Source organism: Diadema antillarum, unplaced genomic scaffold, assembly GCF_040938485.1.
Source record: "Diadema antillarum isolate AM-2024a unplaced genomic scaffold, OU_Dant_1.0 seq00000998_RagTag, whole genome shotgun sequence".
Lineage (NCBI taxonomy): Eukaryota > Metazoa > Echinodermata > Echinoidea > Diadematoida > Diadematidae > Diadema > Diadema antillarum.
In genome coordinates this window covers 1286871-1309120 of record NW_027271836.1, presented here as the reverse complement: position 1 = coordinate 1309120, position 22250 = coordinate 1286871, and the positions used below count along the sequence as shown (strand labels likewise).

Genomic DNA, 22250 nt, shown 5'->3' with positions numbered 1-22250 from the left:
AGTTCCTACGAATTACATGCTATGGCACATTTAATGATTACAAAAGTAATGGAGTCAGGAATAGGAGTAGCAAGTGCAAAGGAGTAAGAAATAACAATTGGAAAATACTTGTTGCGTTCATCCTATAAAAAAGGAAGGGGTGCATAGCACTGTGCACACTCTGTATAAATGTTCTCATTCTCAAATCTTTATCTTTTGATGAAACAAATCTACTCATCTACTGGAGGAAACACATTTCCAAGTATAGTTTCACACATTTGCTATATCAATCATCAACAGATGAGGGAAAAGAAAAGGGTAGAACAAGGTGCATTATACTCATCCACTCCCAAATCTTACCATTAATGGTAACAAAAAGTAACCAACTATTCTATGTTGGGGAAATGTTGGCTATAATCAATACAGAACAGTAGGAGGGGAGGGGGAGACAGACACTTACTGTGCATTTATATGAACTCATTCCCACAACTTCATCTTGCAACAGATGAACACACAACTCACTGGAAACCCTTCTCCCACTTGAAAACATTTCATCTTTTCAATCCGAAGACGATGAAGAAGGAATGAACTAAAGCATGGGGCATTACTGTGCATTCGTATCATCTAATCTCCAAATCTTACAGCACAGGACATAGCAAAACGAATTGTTCGTATCACTACGGATAATGTTACCAGGGAACACATCACAGGACAATCTAATATACATATTATCGTACTTTCCGTAAGCAGCAGAAGGAAACTGAGGGGGTGGAGGCAAGGTATTCTAGGATTGAGGAAAGATGACCCACATTTTTAAAGTAGACATAGGTTACATTAATACACTTCCAAACACAACCTCTTCCCTTTCATCAGAGGCTCTGATACCATAATATATACTAGTATCGCAATGCAGAAGTTCTTGTTCTTCAAAAGAATATTTGTTTTCGATGAAAAAAAAACAGTTTGTGAGTTTTCTTCAGTCTACAAATGGAACAAAATAAAGAGCTGTTCTATGACCTGGGGTGGGTAAAACCTCTAAAACTAGCACATATATGTTTTGTCGAAAAAAAAAACACATATATGTTTTGTCGAAAAATGAAATAAACTTTGAATTGAATTGAATTGAATTGAATTGAATTGATTTGAACATTCACTAGTATGCAATGCACAAACTTATACCAGGGAGGTGGAGTCTTCCACCTCCCTGCTTATACCTAGTAGAGCTCCACAGTAATCTGTATGTGCCATTCATACACTGGCATGTCAAAGCCTTAGACAAGGTGTTGGGGGGAGGGGGGGAATCGAGATATAAAAAGACTGGATGATGCTAAGTGATGCGTCAAGATTACACACAGATTAACGTGAGCACTAGAAACACAAAAAGGTGACAGAGGTCAAGCCGTCTCAGAGATTAGGCCATTACGTAAAGCAGGTTGAATGAACTGCCTAATGACTGTTACCTTGATAGTACACCCAATCGCCTTTTGGATGAATCAATAACACTCTCATCTCTCTAATTCTTCCCTTGATCATCCATGAGCCTGACACAATGAATTGCTGGTATGTGATTTCATTTGTTCAATATAAACTATGAACTTAAGAAAGTCCCATCACTATCCAGCATGTTTAAATTATAGGTCTTAATGGAGGGGGGTTAAGGTGTGATCAAAATTATCTGGTCTATCCAACCATCACTTGAAGTGATTCAAGGTAGTGTACATCAATATCAATAGTGGGCCTGAGATTTGCATCACAATTCAAATCTCAAGATTTTTACCAGTGTGGACATAAAAATCCCAATAAATAGCACGATAAGCATGGCGATCCATATCCCAAGAAATCTTTAGATTATTTTGGAATTATCACAATAATTTCCACCGCAGCATACGTGTGAATGCCAGAGCAAAAATCTTGAGATCTTTTGTCTCGTCATTCAAAACATGTGTGATTGAACAGAGCACAAATGCAAGGGCAAGGGTCACCAGTAAGTTTCAGTAGATTTTGGGCTTGCGCAGTTTTGTCAACAAATTATTGCGATCGGCAATTCAAGGGATACTTCTGTCCATCTGTACTGGCACGAAAAATCTCGAGATCTAGATCGCCATCGTTATCACGCTATTTTGTCAGTGTGAATGCGACTAATGATTTAGAAGCATTTAGCTTCCCTGCCATAATTGCCATACTTACAGTGTAGTTTAAAACAAACTGAAAGTGGATATTGCTTTTCTATGGCCTGTGTGTCTGTCAAACTTTAGTAAAACCATCAGTCATTTCATGAATTAAAATTTGATTGTTTAATCGTGCTGAGCTCTAAATAAATTGCACATGCCTACAAAGTAAGAAAATAATAACTGATTTTGCAGAATGTGCAAAATCTTGGCCAAATTTAATCAACTACACGCCTATCTACATCAGTATGCCTGCTAGTAAATAAAAAAAAAAAAGCAGCTGAATGTATTGCAGTGTATACGCAAATACACAAAGCCCACATTCAACGATAACTAACAAAAGCTGAAACAACACTAGAAATACAGTAAAAGTGGAAAAGACAAAAGTACTGTGACAGTTACTGACATTATGTGGCATTGCATCATCTTAATCTTAACATTGACAAGACAGAGCTTAAAAAAGAAGAGAGAGAGATACTCAAAATAATCCAACAATACAACACGAAATTCTCGCACATAGACCGACCCATTGGATAATATACAGCCAATGAACAGCAGGCAGCATGTGTCTGAACTACGAATGCTCCAATTTGAGTTCCAAACTAGAATGATATTTTCACATGAAAAACACATTATCTGAATATGTTTAGGGTTATTTCAAGTTATCTATTCCCATATTTGTTCTGGTGGTCCAACAAAACCAGCCATGTCTTGAAATATGTGTTCTAAAAAGGAGTAATTCTGGATATTTCATATCATTCCAAATCTGGGTAGAGAAGCATCCGTACTTCGACACCATTTGCTTTTCAAATTCAGAACGATGACCAATGTGCTTGATGACAAAGAGTGACCTCATGCTTCATACCAAAAGAAATCATATGCAACATTCTGCTCATGCAATGACATTCCAACAACAATGACAAATGAGGAGTGACTAAAACTCTCTGCTCAGGCTGTGGAAAAAAACTGCATGCAGTCATTTCAAGCAAGAATTCACAATATGGATCAGAGGGTGCAAACGTTATTTGAAACTCATAAGAACAGAAATCTGTGAAGAAGTTCTCCATTGCACATTTCCAACAGAAACAAGCAGAAGTGGTTTTTTTATTTTTCCATTTTGCGCACATGAAATAAACGTTGCTGTAGTTGGAACAACAAAAAAAGAAATCATAAGAAATAATAGAGAGAAACTTAAAATAAAACAAAGTACAGCAATAATGTGTCTACTTTGCATTAAGTTCAGGTGCAGCAGGACATCCGAGGGATTTTGAGGTGGAGATGGGAGGTTTAATCCAGTAACGAAGAGTTGCTTGACGTGTTGCATTGTTTTGTACTGTTTTATCTGTAAACTTTGTGTGCAAGGCAGGTGCTACTGGTACCTGACTTTTTGTTGCTGTTTTTTTTCCCCCAGACAGGTTTTTATTTCAAGTCAATTAGACTGGTTGAGTTTTCCACCACATGCATTAAGGTTCTTCAAATTGTTGAATCTGCCAAACATGACGGGGAAATAGAAAGAGAGTGTGCGGTACTAGGTATCAGGCTGCTTTGTGTGTACAGGGGGTAAATCTGTATACTATGAAAAGCATCTGCAGACAGCGCTTGTGTTCTATGCACACATAAAACTGAAGCTTGGCTCAGCCGTATGTTTATGTGATTATGCAGAAAAATGTGGTACATGCTTATGTGATAATGCAGAAAAATGTGGTAGGTCGAGAAAATATGGCCGACAGTTCTAAGGAGAGTATGTGTCACCTGTGATATCCACAGAGTATACCTACTAAGAAGAATCTGGGAAATACTGTAGGCCTATGCCCCGTTCACTTTGTGAGGGCAACATGCACTTTGCCAGTCAAGACTTGTATTGCAAGACAAAATCGCAAGTGGCTGAATTCACAGTAGAGAATCCAGAATGACAAAATGATAATAAGTATTCATTATTGTCAATGCAGTTTGACCTAGTGTATTTCTAAATAAATATCCTTAATCAATTCGATCATTTATTTGTTGTTTCTTTTATCCTTCGCTTGGGATTTAGATAAAGCTGAAATTTCCTCTCAAATCTCATAGGTGGTGAGTAATTTCTCTTATAGGTTGTCATATCATTATTTCTTTGAAGTTTTCATTTATCTTGATCATAACTGTCAATGTTATCTGCCTGTGATTTCAAATGTATATCCTTGATCAATCAGAAATTAAATTCTATCACTCACTTGGATTTAAATGTTGTTATTTCCTCCGAGAATTTTCAATAAATATTCTGTAGTGAGCACTTCCAATTGGACATATCATTAGCAAATGCACCAAGAGGATGTCATCGTAGTAAACAAAGAGAGAGGCAATTATTATGTGTCATCTATAATGAAATCAAAGTAACTTTGGTCCTAGTTAGCTAACTTGCTCAAATCTTGCTTTGTAGGACAAATGGCAAAGTTTCAATCAGTGCTGGGGTGCTTCTCTTGGCTGGTACAGGCAGGACTCCAATGGGGGGGGGGGGGGGAGGGGCAATCATATTTGTAAAACAGACAAAAAACTCTGCTACATTTTGCTACATCTGTAAGTATCACTATGTCCTGTTATTTTGCAAAACTGCCTGTGAAATATGCCAGGAGAAAGTTATGTGACTTTTGATCTTTGACTGGTCTCAGTTTTTTTTTTCCCCCGCTTCTTTTTCTGGCTTTGCTGCCAACACATTTTCCTTTTATGCTCATCATATCATGCTCAGCTTTACATTTACATCTTCATTGCTTTTGACAGTCAGTGGGCACGAACTTCAGATGTGGCGATGACAGCGTGCTGAAAAAACGGCCGTTTTGAGCCGAGATATTTCAGAAGGAATTTTACGAGGGAGCAACGTCGATGAGATGGGATCAGGGAATGATTTGTGCGTCGAGTGATAAGGAGGGTAGGAGAGTCAAGAAACTTCAGAAGGCATCAAAATATCTTCATGTTATCCTCTCTAACATTTTGAGTGGCAAAATAACAAGAATTAAAAAGAAAAAAAAATCAAAGGGATAAGAAAGCCGTCATCTCCAGGTCATGTTTTTTTTTCAAGGGTCTCATATTTTGGCAATTTACCACTCTGTTGCTGCGGAATGTATCTGTTCGGTTTGTAAATTGCTGTGTATTCTTTCTTCTTGATCATTTCTTTTCTTTTTCTTTTTTTTCTTTTTTTTTTCTTTTTTCTTTTAAAGAGAGAGGGCAAACTTCAATGAGTCCTGGACTACTGTTGAGTTTAAAAATGATGTGCCTCTTGTGACTTTTCAATGGCTATAAATGACATCCTTGCAAAATATGCATGGTTTCACTCATTATACATACATTTCTACATACAATTTGTATTATACTTTATGACTTTGCACTTCATATGTATTGTTAAAACAACATAATTCGTCAAATGTGTGCTTTGTATTATTTATCATGTTTTGTTGGATGGAAATAGAGAAAAACTACATAAATGTGATCATGTGACAGCAATTCTGATGTGATTTCTTTTCTTGAAACAAGTGTAAATCGCTTCATCTCACACTGCTCAAAAACACCACCTGGCAAAATCATAATGCTCATCGGAATTTGGACTGTGACGATTTGTGTGCTCTTCTAAACAAGCTCCTGTGGTTGGATGTTACATTTCTAAACACATGTCTGGAAATCAGCTAAGCAACATGTGTTTATTCTCCAGGGTAGTAACATAATCCTTTCATCCCATGAGATGCAGCCATCAAAATATTAAAGGCATTTAATCAAAAGAAAAACAGTAAAGTGTTTCATTACAGTAATTGTGGTGTATGTCTTATTTCTATTATTGTAATATTTTATCATTTCTAAAAAGGAACACTACAGGCATCAAGTTATAGATGAAAATTTTTGGTGATATGATATTCATCACAGGGGGCTAAATTCAGGTTGTTTCCTTGTTTGGTGCATCTCTCATGTTTTCTTTCTAAGCACTTTCCTTCACAATGAATAATTCAAAAACTTTGTATTTTCTCCAGATAAACATGGTTTCCTACCTAAAGGCATCTCTGAAGAAGAAAGAGAAAAAACGGCCACATTGCAGTCTGTGCCAGCATCAATAATTATGCGAAAAATTCAGCGGTCAAGAACAGTTGGTCAACCACTGACCTTCACTAATTTCTCCACTGCCCTAGACAGGAAAGGAGGGATTTCCAACAGAGTAAAGGCAACACTGACCACCACTGAAATATTGCCACTACAGACGTGTTACCAACAAAATGCCAATATATTGAAGAAAAAATAGGACACAAATCATAAAAAGAAAGATACTGCAATGTATAACATCTGTGTCAAAGGGGAACATTGCGATGATGGAATGTTAGACCTAATGACATTGTTTTCTGATGGCCATCTTTATTTGATTCACTAGCGCTCAGGAGGAAGCAGCATTTCCAAAATGCTTTACCAGCTGCCTTAGGCATTTTATTGTCTTTGTAAGGCCATGACATTGGATCAATAAGAAACATAACCTTCCTAGCATTCAAATTGCTGCAGGGATCTACAATACGTTCCAATGTATGTTCCTTTTGGTGAATGAACCCTATCAAGATCTACACAAATAAAATGGCCTTAAGAGGAAGTTCATGGGTAAACATATGTCTTCAAAAACAGCTCTGATCGTCTGGCTGGAAATGTATCATGTCTTCAACATTTTGTTTGTTTGTTGTTTTTATCAGAAGATAAGGAATAACATAGGATTTTCTCCTTTTTTTGGGGGGGGGGGGACGATGAGGTTCCCTGACTTATTGGCTGAAATTTTGCTTTGGTTTAACATTTTCAAACACCAAGTGCTTCATGATTTGGGCCGGTTGTCTTTGGCATTTTATTGTCTTTGTAAGGCCATGACATTGGATCAATGTCACAACTTGCTACAAGCCATAGGGCAAGTAGAGTACAGGAGAACTTATCAAAACTCTTGAGGTGACCATTACCATTACCAATGACCTAGCTTCTGGTTACTTGTCTCAAGGTCAGGAAACAGGTCCTGAAGAACAGCAAGGGCAACAGCTGAGGAGTTTCTCTCAGTAAGGCGAAGGAAACAGCACATCGCCATGGACTCGTGATGCACTTACCTACCACTGGCACCATCCTTGAGGGCACAACGTGTCTTGATGTAGTTTTTCAATCACTCCACTGGAGAGAGCTTGTGTCTCAGTCGCACTTTTGTCATGTTAGTAGGAGACCTAAATAGCTACAGCTAACATCTGTACTCATGAGATGGAATTCATCAAGGTGCAATGCAAGCCAGCGCCAATGGAGTGCTTTTTAGTTTTGGATTAGTTTGGGTTCTTCAAAGGATATTTGTTGAAAAAAACAACAACACAAACCATAACAACGACAAAAACAGAAAAGCGCAAAAGATGTTACCAACATCAACCAAGGGAGAAAAAAAAAGAGCAAAGGCAAGAAGCATCTGAAGGGAAGAGGGCAGGGGGGTTAGCGTTACCTGCATGAGAAAAACAAGTCACGGCAGTGCACTGACTACCAATGGGACCGGTCTGGGCATGCTCACTTTGCTAGTCACATGACCCACCTGGGCGGCAGCCTTGCCCTGCATGGCCCCTCCAGCTGCTAGGGGCGACGAGGCCTTTTCTGTAAGGGACTCCAGGCTATTGGAGTTGGAGTTATTGACCATGAGCATGGGGTTGTTGCTTTCAAAGGGCGGACGCAGGTTAGTGGCGCTGATACCCACACCACTGCCAAGCTTATTGGCGAAAAGCTGCTTGCGGGCCTCGACCAGCGAGTCAGATTTCCTGGAAGTGGGCAAGGGGCTGGAAGTGGGGAAACTCTTGGGACCGGAGGGCTCCACCTTGGAGCCAGTCGATGACGGTGGTGATGGTGTTGCTGTTGAATGGGGCAAAGCATTGGTTGGAGAGGCAACTGAGCACGAAGATGAGGTGGTAGTAGAAGAAGAAGAAGAAGAAGGAGTAGATGAAGTAGAAGATTGTGATTTGTGAGGTATAAGAGTGGGTTTATTAGGTGGAATAGGAGGGGGAGTACCTCTTGGTGACACATTGCGCTTGCCCGGCGCCATGGACGAAGGGGAGGTCACTGCGGGCTTGGCTTTGTCAGTGGCTGTGGTGGTGTTGCCACCACCAGTGGGTGCCTCTTTGGTTTGGCTGGTACCACTGGGCTCTGAGTGCGTGGAAGAATTAAGTTTGTTTGGGGTGTTCCCTGGAGGGTTGAAAAGTTTCTTTCCAACGGGGCTAGTAAGTTGTGCCGCCGCTGCCCGAACATTGACACCACCGAAACCTCGCGATGGTGACTTGTCCCTTGGTTCATGCTCCTTGGGCGAGGTCAGAGCGTTACGTAACTGGGCAGCCTTTCCTACTGCTTCCCTGAACTTTGATGCACCTTCTCCAGATGTTAAGGCAGTGGGTCTGGACACCTGATTGCCTCTAGCAGCTGGCTCTGCTTTATCAGGTTTTGGTGAGTCTGTGATGTCTACAGCTTTCTTGGCAGCCTGCTGCTGCTTTGCAGTGTCTGGGAGCACACTTGAGAACTTGCTGGGCTGTGGTGCAACAACAGCTACTGTTGGCGAGCTCTTCCTAAGCTGCGAGGAGTTGGCAAACATGGCGCTACTGCTGGGAATCTTGGTCCCCTTCTGGGAAGCTAGAGAGGAAGATGGCGAGCTGGAAGCTCCTTTCCCTGAAAGTTTATCCAGGCTGGAGGCAGGACTGAGAGGCCGGTGTTCCCTGCCAGCACCCTTCGTAAAACTTGCAGTGCTCGGCTTTGGTTTTGAGGTCACAGTGGGTTTCTTGCCATCAGGCACACTGGTCTTGGGGTTTGGAACAGCAGGACTTACAGACCTGATCCTGCTGGCAGGTACTGCTGCATTGAGGTCCTCTGAGGATGATGATGACGAGCCTTCAGACTTGTCTGATCGCTGGGGAGATTTATATCCTTTGGCACCATAAATCTTTGCGGACGCTTTTGGCTTGGACACAGCTGGTTTACGTGCAGATCCGGGCGGATCTTTACTTCTCGCTACTTTACTGTCAAGGTTACTGGACACTCCTTTTGTTGAACTGCCTTTGGCATTGCTATTAAGCTCACTCCCAGCCTCAATCTGTCCATTCACCAAGTCAGGGGACTTTTGCATCGCTTTTTTCAGCACTTCTAGCTCTTCCTTGAGCTCTCTAGTCCTCATTTCCTCTCTGTGCAACCGTCCCAACAACTGCTCCCGCTCGATGTCAAACTCCGACAACTTTTTCTCCATCTCAGCCTCCATCTTGACGCTCTTGTTCCGCTCCTCTAGAGCCAGCTTTGAGGCGTTGAGGGTCTCAGCCCGCATTGCCTGGGCCTGGGTCTCCCACTCCACAGCCTGCTGCTGGGCTTCAGTCAGCTGCTGGACTTGCTTGTCCAATATCAGCTTGAAGATCTCCGCATGCTTCTTGCGCTCCTGAATCATCCGTCCCTGGGCACGCTTGCACTCCCTCTCCAACTTGCGCTGTTGGGCCTTCTCAAAATCAACCTGCAATATACAAAACAGAAACAAATTGTTGGTCATAGGGCAATAATCAAGAACTGCACAAAAATGACATGAAAGGCTGTATTGTTGTACTACATGCTTGTATCAATGCATGAGGATGATGATGTCTTGAAGGAACACCACTGAAAATATGATGACAGTTCTATCTTCCACTACAAAAGTGTAGCAAAAACTGATTCATATTCTTCGTTATACCGCTGCTGTTATCTCTCACTACAGATCTCTATTTGTGTGTCACTGTTCTGCTAAAATGCGAAGTATGGGTACTGATCCAACTTGAGTGCTAATGTTGCTCAATGATTTAAACAGTTTAGAGGAACACAAGTTCAAGTTTGTTTTGAGCAAGTAGAGCAGTGCAAGTTTCATCAAAATCATAAAAACATAGAATCTCGTCACTTCACCTGCTTCCATAAAACAGTGATATTGGGGACAGTGACACTTAACTGGTCACAGTCACTTAGGATGGATCAGATATTAGTACTAGGGTTGTGATGCTATCACCTCACACCTCTCCAGTGAGCTTGGCTCCTGGAAGCTGTTTGGCTACTTTTCTTTTTTGTTTTGTCTTCTTTGTTTTAATAGCTCTATTCTGTTTTTGTAAATCTTGATTTAGTTTAATAAATTTCATCAATGTTTGTAATATTAAAAAAAAATGCCTCTCCAGTTGATAAAAAATTTAAAAGCTGTTCCAAAATTTCCCATGTATACACACAGCATAACTTGGGCATCACGCATATCAACATCACATATATTTTTCTCTTTTTCTGAGGGGGGGGGAGGGGGTGGCAAATGATTCAATCCTCCGACCCTGCCTGTTTGCAATGCATCTCATTAATTCTTAAATACAAATGCTGCAGCCACCCTCATCCAACCCTATCCCTTCCTTTGCTAACCATTCATCTTCCTCTCTCTCTTTTACATTTGTAACACCACCATCCTCCTCCTCCTCCTCCCCCCTCCTATTCTTTTTTTTTCTCACCTATATGCAAATAGGAGGAAACTAATCTGTAATTATCATAATTTGTTGCCCTACAGCAGCCAGCTTGTTGTCAGCCAGCCAGCCATCCAGCTGGCATGGGCTGTCCAAGCCTGAATCTTCTAGCATGAGTCACTCAGCCCCTGCCACCTCAGCCATGGTGGCAGGACTGATAGCAAAATTTAAAGGAGAACATAATCATGGCCAAAAATTCATCTGGGATTTAAAGATAAAGATTACAGCGAGCTGCAACTCTCTATTCATTTTTTTTTCAAATGAAAGTTAACAGGGTTGCAGAGACTTACATTTTGTGCATGTGAACATCAAAAAGGCATCTAGCAATGGTATCCGACAGCCATCTAAATACAATTACTTCTGTTACTTTAGTCTGAAACAAATGGCCAGTGAATTCCTTATTTTTGAAAGAGAATATTTCTATGTCATTAAGTATATATTTTTGGTTGGCAATGTTCTCCATGAAACTGATCCAGATTTTATCACCTCATGTTCTTACACGTTCCCTAAAGCAATAGGAGTCACTTGAAGTCCCATACGTCTAAAAGACACATCTACATCTGTGGTCATTCTGTATCCAAGTAACCACAGTGGCATACACGAAAGATGATACGACCAAGGTGGCCTTGAGATATCCCAATAAAACCAAATGTTAGATTTCACTAGCATTGTACACAACAAGCAATTTTGTATTGTCTAGTCCCATTTAATTCAACTTACTCTTCAAATGCTTTCCAGCACTGCTCACACTCACAAGAAAATCTTGTAGGGCTCATTTTTTTTTCTCTCCCACTTTCTCTCTCTCTCTCTCTCCCTTTCTTAGGGGTATATATACACTGTAACTCAATGGCAAATGTTTGCGAACATAGCAAATTCTAGGTTTCATCAGGGTTCATAAGCAGTTGCGATCAAATTTGCAGTTTAATTGTCGCAAACAGTTTTTCTTGTCGCAAAGAAACTTTGAACATACAATCAAGTCTGTTAAAAGTTGCAATCAAATTCGCAAGCAGTTTTCATTATCGCTTACAGTTTTTCTTGTTGCAAAGAAATTTTGAATTCAACAAGAAAAACATTCGCAAATGTTTACTGCCCAGTGAGATACCCCCTTTATTACCTCTCTCTATAGCTTCCTCAATCATGGGAATTCTACCAAAAATGCAATAGCATTTGACGGATATGAAATGGGAACACCAGGCTGCTCCATACACACAGAATACATGTACTTCTGGAAACTATCATTAAAGGAATACAATATAAGTACATTGCATGCTGCAGTGCACAAAATAATACTGTGATTTGATGTGATCTATTTTCTTTGTTGATTTCTCCAAGAATCTTTAATTCACTACACGGAAAAGACGGGACATGTGTCAAGTCACACGCAAAATACACCACTGTATGATCAATGGTATATTTTGTCACAGGAGTCACACTCAAATCTCCTATATGTATTTCATGCAAAGTTTTGAATTACCACCCTAAATACCACAATATTCCCCCATGGACAAACTGTATTTCGTGGCGCATTGCGTTGCATTTTGCATACACCACATATTTTTAGAGTCTAATTTTTTGCGAATTGGGACTTCCCGACAATTTCGCGAGTGGTTACATTCACAACTGTGGAGCACAATACCGAACAGAGAAATGTATGCATGCACATTACATTCATCAGGGTTCATACGCTTCCACATTTTCAAAATTCCCTGACTTTCCATGACTTTCCAGAGCAGAAAATGTAAATTTCCATGACTATTTTACACGATGTACACATCTTATTCTAAAGTGTGTAAAAATACATCATCATAATACTAGGAAGCAAAACACAAAACAAGTGTGTATATTCGGTTATACACACTTATGCTTTGTTCTGAAGGAAGCACCTTAAAGGGGAATTTTCCCCAAACAACAACGTGGATTAGGTGAGTAGAAAACAATTTTAGAAACCCAACAGTAAAATGTTGAGCAAATTTGGATAACCTGTTAACAAGAATTATGCAAAAGTGTGTATGTTGCCCTCTTTGGACAGAACTATGCCAGAATATGTGATATCACAAGAGGACAACTCTCCTTTGAATTTGTACATAGAATTTCACAATTCTAGTTTTTTTCTTGGATATCGATAATGCAGTTGATCAAGTTCAATAATAAATGTACGCACAATTATCTAAGCCTTAACATCCTCAAGTATAAAGGAGAGGGAAGATGATTATTATTTACATTGAAATGATTGTGTTGTCAATATTCTGTGGTAAAATGCTTTAATTCAAATTCTATATCAAAATCAAAGCACTATCTTAATCCAAAAGTAATCATACATTCGTGTTACTAGACAGGGCGCCACACTAACTTCTATTTTTGGTGGCCCGATCCGGCCACCGAAATCATTGATTTCTATTTTTTGGTGGCCCGAAAGTAAAATCTGGTGGCCCCCCCAAAAAAAACAAGAAAAACACAAGAAAAACTAAATCGGTCCTACTAAACATAGAAAAATAAATATTAAGTATTACTGACGTGATATAGGTACCCATGTCTAAAATAAATGAATAGAGTTATCATAAAAGTTGATGCCTATTTACATGTAGGTGGTCAAAACTTACGTTTGAAATGATAAAGTGGGAGCATTTACAGACATTTGTAAACATCCGACATTTGTTTTGGCATTGTAAAGAGCCGAAAGTTACCGTTATTCATTTCTGATTGTGAAAGCAATCATTCAACATTTACTAGTATTTTAGCATCTTACGGAGCTGAATGTTATCCTTATTCATTTTCAAAAGTAAAAGCAAGCATCCGCTATCTATTCTAGCATCTAACTGAGCCGATTGATACCGTTAATCATTTCCAAATGTAAAAGCAACAATCTGTTATTTATTTTAGCATCGTACGGAGCAGGATATTACCGTTATTCATTTCCAAATTTAAAAGCAAACATCCGACATTTATTTTATTATCGCACGGAGCCGAATGTTATTGCTGCCCACTTCCGAAAGTGAAATGAATCATCTGACAATTATTTTAGCATCGTACGGAGCCGAATGTTACTGTTTTTCATTTTTGAACGTCAAGGCAGACATCAGACATTTACTTTACCATCAAACGCAGATGAAAGTTACTGTTATCAATTTCGAAATATAATAGCAAATATCCGACATTTATTTTAGCATCGTATGAAGCAGAATATTACTGCTATTCACTTCCGAACGTAAAAGCAATCATCTGACAGTTATTTTAGCATCTTCCGGAGCCGAATGTTATTGCTATTTACTTTTGAAAGTAAAAGCAAACATCCGACATTTATTTAATCATCGTAGGGAGTTGAATATTATTGTTATTCATTTCCGAACGTCAAAGGGATCATTCGACATTTACTTTAGCATCTTCCGGAGCTGAATTCTATTGCTATTTACTTTCGAACGTAAAAGCAAACATCCGACATTTATTTAATCATCGTACGGAGTTGAATATTATCGTTATTCATTTCCGAATGTCAAAGGGATCATTCGACATTTATTTTAGCATCTTCCGGAACTGAATGTTATTGCTATTTACTTTCGAACATGAAAGCGAACATCCGGCATTTATTTACCATCGTACGGAGTTGAATATTATTTTAATTCATTTCCGAACGTCAAAGCAAATATCCGACATTTATTTCAGCATCTTCCGGAGCTGAATGTTATTGCTATTTACATTCGAACATTATAAAAGCAAACATCAGACATAATCATTGTACGGAGTTGAATATTATTGTTATTCGTTTCCGAACGTCAAAGGGATCATTCGACAATTACTTTAGCATCTTCCGGAGCTGAATTTCAGTGCTATTTACTTTCGAACGCAAAAGCAAACATCCGGCATTTATTTTATCATCGTACGGAGTTGAATATTATTAGTATTCATTTCCGAACGTCAAAGCAAACATTCGACATTTATTTCAGCATCTTCCGGAGCCGAATGTTATCCTTATCCATTTCCGAACGCAAAATCAAATATCTGACATTAATTTTAGCTCCCCATACGGAGCTGAATATTACCGTTATTCATTTCCAAAAGTATAAGCAGACATCCGACGTTTATTTAAGTATCATACGGAGTCGAATATTACCGTTATTAATTTCCAAAATTAAAAGCAAACAACTGACATTCATTTTAGCAGCTTACGGAGCTGAATGTTATCCTTATTCATTTCCGAACGTGAAAGCAAGCATCCGCTATTCATTCTAGCATCTAACTGAGCCGATTGATACCGTTAATCATTTCCAAATGTAAAAGCAACAATCTATTATTTATTTTAGCATCGTACGGAGCAGAATATTACCGTTATTCATTTCCAAATTTGAAAGCAAACATCTGACATTTATTTTATTATCGTACGGAGCCGAATGTTATTGCTGTCCACTTCCGAAAGTGAAATGAATCATCTGACAATAATTTCAGCATCGTACGGAGCCGAATGTTACTGTTTTTCATTTTTGAACGTCAAGGCAGACATCAGACATTTACTTTACCATCAAACGCAGCTGAATATTACTGTTATTAATTTCGAAATATAATAGCAAATATCCGACATTTATTTAATCATCGTATGAAGCAGAATATTACTGCTATTCACTTCCGAACGTAAAAACAATCATCTGACAGTTATTTTAGCATCTTCCGGAGCCGAATGTTATTGCTATTTACTTTTGAAAGTAAAAGCAAACATCCAACATTTATTTAATCATCGTACGGAGTTGAATATTATTGTTATTCATTTCCGAACGTCAAAGGGATCATTCGACATTTACTTTAGCATCTTCCGGAGCTGAATGTTATTGCTATTTACTTTCGAACGTAAAAGCAAACATCCGGCATTTATTCTATCATCGTACGGAGTTGAATATTATTAGTATTCATTTCCGAACGTCAAAGCAAACATTCGACATTTATTTCAGCATCTTCCGGAGCCGAATGTTATCCGTATTCATTTCCGAACGCAAAATCAAATATCTGACATTAATTTTAGCTCCCTACGGAGCTGAATATTTCCGTTATTCATTTCCAAAAGTATAAGCAGACATCTGACGTTTATTTAAGTATCATACCGAGTCGAATGTTACCGTTATTCATTTCCAAAATTAAAAGCAAACATCTGACATTTATTTTAGCATCTTACGGAGCCGATTGTTACCGCTGTCCATTTCCAAAAGTAAAGGCAATCCTCCAACTTTTTTTTTTTTTGTGGCCACGGGCTACCGGGCCACCGTTAGGGTGGGATTTCACGGAGCACGCGAACGATTTGCGAACGACGCGAATGACAAAATCCAACATTCGGAAAAGTTTTTCTCCGAATGCGTTCCGACAATGAAGCCGAAAACTATTCTTGCGCAATTTGTGCGAAGTTTCCACGACGTTTGTGCGAATGTCGTGTGTATCATTGCTTAAGTACAGCATGTTACGTTCACGAAGAACACGCGACGGCAATGCGAACAACGAAAATTTTTCAATAATCATGGGAGGAAATGTACCCAAGGAGAGGTGGAAGCTGTCTTGAGTTGATTTCTTTCCTCTATTTCTCCTTTCTTTTTCTCTCATTTTTCTATCCTGTGCTTGCCTACATTTTTTTTTTCCCCTAGGACCTATCTCCACTACAAGTAGTAAAGCATTTGATTTTTTTTTAGCAATTCCTCCAACACATAATCTCTATAGTTTAAAGGAAATTTTGCATACTTTAGATTAATATTAAGTGTATTCTGCGATTTTTTTTTTGTATATCAAACATTTCTTTCTCTTTGCTAGTCTTTAATTTCTTTTGTTACTGTAGTTGTTAATAATTGTTTGATGTTTAGATGTATGCTACGACTTTTATTTGTAGAAAACGTATAGGTAATACATCCCCCAAACGTGCGCTAAACGTTCGCGAGAATATCTCAAAAGGTATGCGAACAGTTTGCGATTACGTCGTAAAATGATCGGAAAAACTTCGCAGATTTCGCGTAACATACGCGAGACATTCTCCAAAGTTTCGGAGTCTGTTTGGGGTTTCACGAACATTTTGCGAACATCGCGCGTGTCTTGCGAAGATCTTGCGCATATGACGAGGCTTTAAAGACACTTTCGAGAACAATTCACGAGCAAATCACGACCAAGTGTGTGGAAAAGGTTCGCCAAAAATGTCAAACTTTTTTGAAATTCTCGCCGAAGTAAAAACGACATTCGCGAACAATTGACGACGCTTCCGAACCCTCACGTTCGTTTGGCGATCTTTTGCAGACTAAAATACGAATGCTGGATTTTGCCATTCGCGTCCTTCGCAAATCGTTCGCGTGCTCCGTGAAATCCCACTCTTAGGGTGGGATTTCACGGAGCACGCGAACGATTTGCGAAGGACGCGAATGACAAAATCCAACATTCGGAAAAGTTTTTCTCCGAATGTTTTCCGACAATGAAGCCGAAAACTATTCTTGCGCAATTTGTGCGAAGTTTCCGCGACGTATGTGCGAATGTCGTGTGTATCATTGCTAAAGTACAGCATATTACGTACACGAAGAACACGCGACGGAAATGCGAACAACGAAAAATTTTAAATAATCATGGGAGAAAATGTACCCAAGGAAAGGTGGAAGCTGTCTTGAGTTGAATTTTTTTTTCTTTCCTCTATTTCTCCTTTCTTTTTCTCTCATTTTTCTATTGTGTGCTTGCCTACATTTTTTTCCCCTAGGACTTATCTCCACTAGTAAAGCATATGATCTTTTTTTTTTTTTTTTGCAGTTCCTCCAACACATAATCTTTATACTTCAAATGAAATTTTACATACTTTAGATTAATTTTAACTGTATTCTGCGATTTTTTGTGTATATCAAACATTTCTTTCTCTTTGCTAGTCTTTAATTTCTTTTGTTACTATAGTTGTTAATAATTGTTTGATGTTTAGGTGTATTATATGCTACGATTTTTATTTGTAGAAAACGTAGAGGTCATACATCCCCCAAACGTGCGCTAAACGTTCGCGAGAATGTCTCAAAAGGTACGCGAACAGTTTGCGATTACGTCGTAAAATGATCGGAAAAACTTCGCGTAACATACGCGAGACATTCTCCAAAGTTTCGGAGTCTGTTTGGGGTTTCACGAACATTTTGCGAACATCGCGCATGTCTTGCGAAGGTCTTGCGCATATGACGAGGCTTTAAAGACACTTTCGAGAACAATTCACGAGCAAATCACGACCAAGTGTGCGGAAAAGGTTCGCAGAAAATTTCAAACTTTTTTGAAATTCTCGCCGAAGTAAAAACGACATTCGCGAACAATTGACGACGCTTCCGAACCCTCACGTTCGTTTGGCGATCTTTTGCAGACCAAAATGCGAATGCTGGATTTTGCCATTTTGCGTCCTTCGCAAATCGTTCGCGTGCTCCGTGAAATCCCACCCTAGTGTCGAGCCCTGTATTAGATGACTGACGCTTCGATCATGCACGCAATTTAAAATAATGCCAATCGCATCATCAGCAGCGCTCATGTCACGTATGTACATATGTGTACACAAAGGCACCACGGCACCTTACATCACTGCCAGTCGATAGTCATACACACAAGTACACGTGCACATGCCCATGAAAGACGCAATTAGACACCAATGTGCGTGGAGTTTGTTACGAAAACGGTCTCAATACGAGAAACCACAAATTTGACAAACTATTCTTCCTTTGTTGATACGAGAAATCAAATATCATTTTAACAAATATCTTGAAAAAATGATTTTCCCTGACTTTCCAGAAGAAATAGATGGATTCCCTGACTTTCCCTGACTTTTTGCTTCTGGAAAAAGTATTTTGAAATTCCCTGACTTTCCAGAAATTCCATGACGCGTACGAGCCCTGTTCATGTTGGGAGCAGAGTTAATATTTTTGCGTGTGTTTAAATTCGTGAACAGCACCTGACTCGCGAAATTCGTGAAAAAAGAAAAACCTCGCGAAATGTTCGGCGTATAAAGTATACCATGTGAAATATCATGGTATTTCACCACCACCAGTGTGAAGGCGACTACAGACATGAAGGATGCAGAGTAATTCCAAGATGATTTCTCCAGCATAAGTGAACCAATTCTGCCAAGACTCATTCAGCTGCCCTCTCCAACGAGGCAGCCCATCAGCACGCCAAGAGGCTGAACGCACAAACGGACTAAGAAAAAAAAAAAAACAGGTAGAAGAAAATCCATATGCTGACGGTACGGGATGTTTGAGCACGACTGTCTAGGAGATTCTCTCTGTCTGATTTAATCAAGCCCCGAATTGGTCCCAGTCACAGGGAGAGCTGGACGGCGACAAATAATGGCCTGTGGGCAGGTACTGATAGCAGCCCATCCCAACCTCCTCCCAACCTCTTCTCCCTGTTCCCCCCCCCCCCCATTGGCTTTAGTCCCAGAGCACCGATTCCTTGTTATGACGCCCACGCCTCATGCCAATAACCCTCACCTTCCTACGTGCTTATGGTAATGTGCTGGTGGACCTGCGTGAATATTTGCAGCTCAGATTGAATGGCTCGAGTCACTGGCCTTCTTCTGAAGGTTTCGAATTCTACTTGATTCGATTCTAAGTGAACCTCCTCCATCAATCTAGGGTGAAAGCGTGCATCTCTTGCACGATCAAACACTGCCTGTGTCACACAATTATTTGCCCATGTCTATCCAATCTGATCTCATTGAACTGGATTCAAATCAAATCTAGTGTGTACCTTTTCCTACATCAACCATTCAATTCAGCTGTTGTGTCTGTAAGCAACTTCTCAAGGGATTTACATCAAGACAAATTACTGTGTAATGTGGATTGATGTAGAATGCAATGATGGTGATTCGATGACCGCGGCACATTCAAATTTCAGACATTGAGGTTTCTTCCCTAGTTAATGAACACAAAAGAACAATCTAACATCATATATGACTCATGTTCTCAACCTGTAATGTCAAGGTCAACTGTGAAGTGTACATGTAAGCAGTATTACAATTTTGAGAAAACATGTCAATATGATACAGGCACTTGCCAGAAACTGACAAAATACCACCAAAAAAAATAGAAAAAGAAAAAAAGTGATCATGATGAATGTACAAAATTTGACAAAAATTAGATGGCTGTTCCACTTGGAAGGCTGCCCATAGGCTGTTGACAAGGCTCAGAGAACCTTAATCCTGGACAGGGAAAACACAATGTATGGGTAAGAATTTGCCATCTTTTGAGCAGGAAAAATCTTTTCACCCCATTCATGCGATTGGGTCCGCAGCCATTGCGGTTGAACAATGTACCCAATTCTACAATTTTATTGCTTACAAACGCAACCTATTAGACCACATCCAATGGTGAAATCACAGACACAAACCATTCACTGCCCTCCGACAACAAAGCCTAAGGCTGCCGAAGTTAGCTGCACTTTTCAACCTCAACTTTCTTCATATCCACAGAACAGTGAGTCAGTAGCAGGGTTCCTTGAAACGAGGCAAAAAAAGATGCCCCAAGCAAGAGCAATAATTTCATCCTTTATACACCGCCGACCTCTGACCTCCCAGTCCTATGGACCCAGAGTTCAGATCCACAAAGGAGCTGAACCTCATGAACCTCCCTCCTCCAAGCAACCACACAAATTTCGGTGCCTGCATTCATCATTCATTGTACACAGAAGCACTCTCAGGATTCTGCCCTATGGACTCCGTACATCCTCCTCAACCTGTACGCTCTCACAAGTCAATACTTGAAATCGTCCCATCCAGTCATTTCCTTGCCCCCCCCCCCCCCCCCATCAAATCCACTCACTTATAAATGAGGGAGAACATCCCTGCTTAAAGGGACTAAATCATATTCATGAATTGTGTCCAAGGATAAAGCTGTTTTGTGGAGAAAAAAAAATAGTGAGAAACAAAGCTATAGGTCAGTTAAATACTGAGTGAAACCACACAAATTTCCGCAAAAGGGGATAGACTCATTTAAATGGCAATCATCTACCATGACATCCCATGGGCTATTTTAAAATGAATAATGAAATACTCCATACAGTTTGTTTTCCTTCGCTGTTGAGAATATGCAGGAATGTCAAGTGATGCAATTAAATGCATTTAACTGCAATTAATTTGAATAGATATGGAGTATCCGCTGCATGCTAAAGACAAATTTGGTTTGGGTACTGGTTTTATGGTAATTTCTAACGGGGGGGGGGGGGGGGGGGGGGGGGCTTCAAGTATGCCTAACAAATGATAATATATGCACTGACGTTTGTAGCAATGCACCTGGCTCATTTCATAACCCATTGAAAGTGTTTTTTATTTTCTTTGGAAGCACCCCAGTTATGGTCGCCAAAAGTTACAGTGCTCTGAAGTCGGATTTATCAATAAGGATTAGAACCAGCCCTGGTTGTCGGGCAGAAGCTCTGTGGTCAAGGGGATAAGATGCCTGTCCGGTGATCAGGAGGTCATTGGTTCAAATCCAGCCGGAGTGTGTACAGTATGTGCATGATTTTTTTTTTATCACTGCTACTACTGAAACACTTGCTTATTTTAATGCATCAATGTAGGGCAATTTGTAATCAGTTGCAATGTCATGTGATGTTCTTGAGTTTTCTTGCACAGAATCACTGGGACATGTTTTCTTGAGAGAGTGCAAAAATTGGTGACAAAACAGTTCCTGAGAGGGGCCCCATATGATGCAACGTCGCATGATTGAGCAACAGCATCTGTCTCTCTTCTGCACTGCATGACTTTCTTGTTCATAAGTACGACTAACCTGTGTTTTTCAACGGAATCAAACGAATGAATGAAGAAATCATTTATCCTTCACACCTTCACAATGCTTCACTGCTCCTTATTTTGTTTCCTCAAAGCTGATAAGTTGCAAGACACAATCCTACAAATCTTTTCATTCTTTTCTTCCCTGCCTGTGAAACTTCCATGTAAGAAAACCCACTTCAAACAAATCCATTACCCCTCTGAAAACCCCTCAATAATCCCCTCTTTCTTTGATGGATTATTTCCATTCTCAAAGTGAGCCTGTCAATCCATTCTCTCCTTCTTACGCTTGCCTGTTCTTCCCCCCCCCCCACCCCATTCTCTTCTCATTTTTCGCCAACACCATCAGACACAACACTCAATGTGTACGCAATATCGCATTGCACCTTAAGATGCACAGCAAAAATTTGCATGGCATGACATAACATGCATTTCTCTCAAAGCCTTTTCTTTTTGTTGTCTTTTTCAAAACCCGGGGCCCCCTTCTCCATCACCAGCCGTACTGTCTTTTCTAATTCAACTGCACATCTGTCAGCAAACCAAGGAGCATCCCTGCTGTCTATATGGGAGATTGAAATTCAAGATTTTCTTTCACACATCAGATGCTTTGATGCTTATCAACAGACTCTGGGAGGGGTGTCCTCTGTCTCACATGAACCAACAGTTTCTTGGCATGAAGAAGAACATTCTCACCATACAATTCATAAGATAGTGTGTGGAATTCATCTGGATTTTGCAGATCATGTGTTGCACACATACTCGCACATACACACATATACATCCACAAATGCGGAAAAACACCAATGCTAACACATAGATATATTCCATTGCTGATATAAGGGTCATGTGATACTGGGT

At 39.8% G+C, this 22250-nt stretch overlaps 1 protein-coding gene across 1 annotated transcript in view; it reads right to left on the bottom strand.

The window, feature by feature from the left end:
• Positions 1-22250, bottom strand: part of LOC139742338 (uncharacterized) — a 143272-nt gene that overhangs the window by 61433 nt on the left and 59589 nt on the right. Inside the window, exon 6 of the mRNA XM_071652915.1 lies at positions 8163-9636. Coding sequence (XP_071509016.1) covers positions 8163-9636 — 1474 coding nt within the window. The remainder of the gene's footprint in view (positions 1-8162; positions 9637-22250) is intronic.